General features: G+C 42.4%; 1 protein-coding gene across 1 annotated transcript in view; it reads left to right on the top strand.

The window, feature by feature from the left end:
- LOC109939029 (phospholipase C, gamma 1) overlaps positions 1 to 6,000 on the top strand; it is a 149,389-nt gene that overhangs the window by 51,394 nt on the left and 91,995 nt on the right. The window contains exons 4-6 of the mRNA XM_048608540.1: positions 459 to 506; positions 3,962 to 4,046; positions 5,593 to 5,676. Of these exons, the coding sequence (XP_048464497.1) occupies positions 459 to 506; positions 3,962 to 4,046; positions 5,593 to 5,676 (217 nt within the window). The remainder of the gene's footprint in view (positions 1 to 458; positions 507 to 3,961; positions 4,047 to 5,592; positions 5,677 to 6,000) is intronic.

Below are 6,000 nucleotides of genomic sequence, written 5' to 3'. Positions count from 1 at the left end.
GCAGTTCCCACTATCTCTGATACTAATGACCAATATCTCTGCTATTCTTGTCAAATATGTGTTCTTTTAGTCTTAGTAGGACTCTTCCATTTTGTAGTTCTTAAACTGGAGAAGCAAGATTTATAAGATGTTGTCCATTCTGCATTTGACAGTATTATACAAGTGTAAATTCTGATTTGCAGAATATAGCATTCAATCGATTGGACAGAATAACATGGTTAACAAAACAAAGGAGCAGTCTGGGGCCACTCTGAAAGTCATCACCTACAGACTTCATTCGTTTTATGGTGCACTGCACAATTCACAGTTTACAGAAATGTGGGTGTGCCTGCGCAGAGCAGCTTGCAACCTTTTGGAGAAATTTATTGCATTTTGGAGAAAACTTTGTTGCTCAGAGCAGGAACAGGAAGTTATGAAGAAGACCCCAGCTGATTGAATTCTGTCTTCTTTTATTGCAGGTGGCTGAGGAAGCATTTTTACAACGTGGATCGAAATCGGGAGGACCGGTAAATCCCAGCTAGTGGTTTCCTTTCGGAATGCGGCATTTAAGTCGGAATTGGAATGTCAGGGATAGGGCCAGGAGACTTCTTTTCCTTCTTCCTCTGTCCCTCCCTCCTCTCACAACTTGCTCATCCTCACAGTTTAAGCTGAATACTCCTTAATGATGCTTCTGGGTTTATAGATTTGCAATTGAAGAACCATCTCTCACTCCAGTCATGAGTGTGCATTCTCCAAAACAACTTGAGGTTCAAACATATTTGAACAACACAGATTGGGAAAGGTGGAGAATGGATCTCAAACCTTAAACGGAGTTAAAGCTTTTCATCTTGCACTCATTGGGGCAAAGAAAACTGACTTTAGAAAGGAAGCAACAATCTATAGAGTACATTTGCTTGCACAGCCTCTTGCTCATACTATATAAATTGTTGTTATCTTTGTAAAGTTGGTTTCCTTTTGTTTCAGTTCTGATGAGTACAAGACAAAACTTCAATCTTGTGCCTCTTTTTAGAGCTATCTTTATGTGTGTGCGTGCGCGCGTGTGTATGCTTGCTTGTCTTTTGTCTTTGACAGATGTGTGTGTCGACGAGTATGTGTCTGTGTTTGTTTTTGTGTTTGAGGATCTGTCTGTCAGTCTGCCTATGTTTCTGTATGTTTGTGTGTGTTTGAATGCGCATGTGTGTCTAGATTTAAGTGTGTATGTCTGTGTCTTTTATATGTGTGTCTGTATGAGTGTTTGCCTGTCCTTTCGGGCTTTTTTAGGTCAGTGATTTATGGATCTTCCTCTATAATTTAGTGCTCTCTATCACATTGTAGTACAATGTCTGATGGTTGCCACAATTGGTGGCCCCAAAGACTATAATAAAAGCAAGCTAGGAATGTGTGATGAATTATGTGAGCCCTTTTCACTGAAGTGTGTGTAGTTCACAAATCAGTATGGCAATGCTGATTATTGCCTGAGTTATTTATCAGAATCTGGCAACTTCCCAGATTACAATAATTTGTCAGTCCTGCTCTTGACAGATTGTTTGCCAGTTGGAGGTTTGGATTTGTATCATAGAATCCTTACAGTGTGGAAATAGCCCCTACGGTCCAACAAGTCCACATCAACCCTCGGAGCATCCCATCCCCCTGTAACCCATCAAATCTACACATCCATGAACACTAGGGGCAATTTAGCATGGCCAATCCACCTAGCCTGCACATCTTTGGACTGTGAGAGGAAACCCTAGCAGACACAGGTAGAATGTGCAAACTCCACACAGTCACCCGAGGGTGGAATTGAACCTGGGTCCCTGGCGCTGTGAGGCAGCAATGCTAACCACTGAGCCACCGTGTATCTACCCTCGTCTAGATTAGTGGGACAGCCAGTAGTAAATTCTGTCGTGTCAACGGAAAGTGCTGGAACCACAGGAAGCCAGGCAGCAATTGTGGAGAGAAAAACAAGTGTTAGTATTTCAGATAAATCATCAGATAAATCGTGTGGTGACCACTCTGTATAATAGGGGGATAAAGAATGCAATTCAAAATAAATCCTGCAAAAAATATCTTGTATTTTCTTTCTTTTAAAAAAAACCTGTGTCAGATTTAGCGGGCCTGTTCCTATGCTGTATATTCTCAGCTGCACAACAGTCCAGGGAGTGAACATACGGTATTGAATTAGAATTAGGTTTTATTCTCACATGTACTCAAGTACAAGAGAAGAGTGGAAAGTGAGCTGCGTACATTAGTAGGGACTCAAAAGCAGCTTGTGCTCTGTTAGCTGAATCTGACCATGATGGTGATGGGTGTTACAGTTCACTCAAGAAAGTCTGGAGTTGCTGTGGCAGCATGCACCTTTACATGTATATTATAACAAGGAGCTACGGACAGTGACAGTGGAGACGCCAGCTTTCTTTCCATCACCAGGCTTTCAAGGAATCTTTGCCAATCTGTGCGCGTTGGAGGGATTTGCAGGTTGATGTTCTTGGTTGCGTTATGTACACAGCTTTCTCAGCCATCAAGCCAAAGAATGGGATCTGAACCTACTGCTTCTGGCTCTGAGGCAGGGATAATAGCCACTGTGTCACACAATCTTCATTTTACTGTGGTATTGGTATTGTAATAGGCTTCCACATCACTTAGTTAGGGTGAGGATGGAACGATCCATGTCATTGGGCCTGATCACTGCCAAATTGGAAAATGTTGTTGTAGAACTATATGGCATGGTGGCTTAGTGATTAGCACTGCTGCCTCAAAGCACTAGGGACCCGGGCTTAATTCCATCCTTGAGCCATTGTCTGTATGAAGTTTGCACGTTCTGCCTGTGTCTGCATGGGTTTCCTCTGGGTGCTCTGGTTTCATCCCCCAATCCAAAGCTGTGCAGATTAGGAGGATTGGCCATGTTAAGTTGTCCATAGTGTCCAGGATGTGTAGGTTAGGTGGATTAGCCACAGTAAATGCAGGGTTACAAGGAGAGGGTAGGGGTGTGTGTTTGGGTGGGATGCTCTTGGGAGAGAAGGTGTGGTTTTGACAGGCCAAATGGCCTGCTTCCATACTGTAAGGATTCTATGAACAGTATTTACCCAACTTTAATAACCCTTTGATATCTGAAGATACTTGCATGGTAGCCTGACAGACAATGGAAACTGTGGCGTGTATTATCTATTTGTTTGTGACTTCTATCTACGTGCCTGTTTATCTTCATTGTGTGTAGCTTTGTAAGTATTGCATTCTAGGCTGTGCTGGACAATGGTGTTGAGTTTTCCCTGAATGGCTGTACTAAAGATGTGGAATTTGCAACAGAACAGGATGCTGACTGCACCATGTTGAGCAGACATGGGAAATGGCTATTTAACACAGAATGTCCTTATAAAACATAAGTACCCCGCCCAAAAGTTACCAAAGAGCCTGATATCAGGAATGAAAAATAAAAGATGGCCACATTCTAAATTTGTACAAAAGTAAAGTGCTTCTAACTCCTCTGTTTGGTTCCATAACTGAGATCACAGAATTCCCAGGTAATGTCACCAGCTGACAGTAGCCTCTGAGTGAACTTTGCTTTCGCTGTTCTCTTTGTTTCCCTCCAGGGAAGTGATTCACTCATCCAGCCAACCTGACTGAGATGTAGTTCTCAGCAGGTTAGGATGTGCAAACAGCATGGACACCACTTCAGTGTGCAAGTTATCGTGGAATCACGGGATTATTATAAAGCAAAAAGAGGCTGTTCAGCCCATCCTGCCTGCACTGGCTCTATTGTCCAGCCTGGCTGATATACCTGATGCCAATCTCCTGCCTTTCTCGTGCACACTATTTATATCCAAAGAAAGGGTCTAATGCGCTCTCGAATACCTCAGTTAGCTGGCCCTCATCACCAGGTTATTGCTTCAGGGATTGGACAAGTGGTAACTCCTCGGTAACCAACCATATTGCATGTTACAAATCAAAATGCCTCAAGGATAACAGTATATTTCCCCTCTTCTAGGATCACGGTGAAGGATCTGAAGAACATGTTGGCTCAAGTCAACTACCGAGTGCCCAACATGAGATTTCTGCGGGAAAAAATTACAGTAATTTACTTCTTTCTGCACTCACTTCATTTGTCGAGGAAATTTTATCTAATCTGATTATCTTATTTTAAATTCTTGCTTATAACATAATGCTGCTGATTGCTGTTATTTAACTGTGTGGCACACTGGAGCAACTAGACCTCCTTTATTCTATCTAAAATATTTATCGTCTCAAACCAGTTTAGCCCTATGAAAGCACACAAGGTGGTTTGATAAAGAAATTTTGCTTTTTCTTCATTCTCTTACCCTACTTTGTATTTTTTTTTCCAGTACTGCCAAGCCTCCACCTGTTTAGCTACTACATTTTCCCTCAGATTCCACTCAGACTCCGAGTCTAACCCTACGTCTCTTCTCTGCTCATTCTTTGTTTGACTGACTGTTACCAATGCATAACTGTTATTCTTTTGAACATTACCTGCTAGGGTCACCAGACAAGCTGTTTGTCATCCAGTATCCCCATGTACTGCATGTCTATCCACTGTCTCCGTAGACCTTACACACCATCCAGAATCCCCATATATTGTTGCACTGTCCAGTGTCTCCATTCCATGCTGTCCCACCCAGTGTTTCAACATGATGCTGCACCATCCACTGCCTCTATACCACGTTGTGCCATTGCTTCTCTATGATGTTGTACCACCAAATAAAAACCGAAAGAACTGCGGATGCTGTAAATCAGGAAGAAAAACAGAAGTTGCTGGAAAAGCTCAGCGGGTCTGGCAGCATCTGTGAAGAAAAAATCAGAGTTAACGTTTCAGGTCCGGTGACCCTTCCACAGAACTGTACTGAGGTCACCGGACCCGAAACGTTAACTCTCCGATTTTTTTTTTCACAGATGCTGCCAGACCCACTGAGTTTTTCCAGAAAATTCTGTCTTTTGTCCCTGATGTTCTACCAGTATTGTCTCTATACTATACTGCACCATTCAGTGACCCTATATGATGCTGTCCCACCAATGTCTCCGTACCACGCTGCACTACTCAGTGTCTCTGTATATACCATGCCACCCATTCCCTCTATACCATACTGCATCATTCAGTACTATATGATGCTGTATCACCCAATGTCTCTATACCATGCATCACCATTCATTGTTCTTATATGATGCTGTATATAAGATACCGCAGAGCTCTAGATGTGAGCCTGTGTTAGGTAATTCTGTGTTTAGCAACCAATGCACATGAGAGAATCCTGGGCGAGCTGTAGTCTCTGTGGAGAACTTGAATTGACCAATGCTTGCTATATGATCCTGTAGCAACTTAAATGTGATGCTGCAGCAACTGGTGTCATTAGTACATCATTGCATGCTGATCAATAATGAGGCGAGGTATTATTTAAGACAGCATTGTTTGTGGCCATTCACATCCAGGAATGTCTGCTTTAGTTGCAAATGCAACTGGAAGAAGGCAGGGGGGCAGGAAGTGAAGTTTCCCACGCTCCTCCTCTTCTGCGGAATGGTGCTACGTAACAGTAACATCAGATTGTATTTAGTACTGGGAATAAGATGACATAATTTCAGTTCCCTGATGACTTCTTATGCCTTTAGGACATGGAGTTGCGGAGTGGGGATGTCACTTACTGCCAGTTTGCTCAGCTCTATCGTAACCTGATGTTCGATGCTCAGAAACATGTAAGTGCCAAACGTGATGGATGAGTTTTAAAATTAAGAACTAACATGTCTGAAGTGCATCCCAAAGTGCTTCTGAGGGACAATCAAGGTTGCTACATAAAATTGCTGAAGGCACTGATCGTTCCAGTACTGATAAGAATTTGAATAATTAGCACATTACATGCAGGTTTCTCAATGTCACTGTGTACCTGAAGGAATGAAAGATCCTTAACTATAATTTTAGATAATATTCTTTCTTCAATGTCATTGTTTAAGGAAGAACTGGAATAGCACTGAGCCCTAAGGTCCCAGAATTGATCCATTAGTCTGACTTGAATGAATTGA

Source organism: Rhincodon typus, chromosome 19 (genome assembly GCF_021869965.1).
Source record: "Rhincodon typus isolate 14 chromosome 19, sRhiTyp1.1, whole genome shotgun sequence".
Classification (NCBI taxonomy): Eukaryota; Metazoa; Chordata; class Chondrichthyes; order Orectolobiformes; family Rhincodontidae; genus Rhincodon; species Rhincodon typus.
The sequence above is the reverse complement of the archived record's forward strand: the minus strand, read 5'-3'. Positions and strand labels throughout refer to the sequence as shown.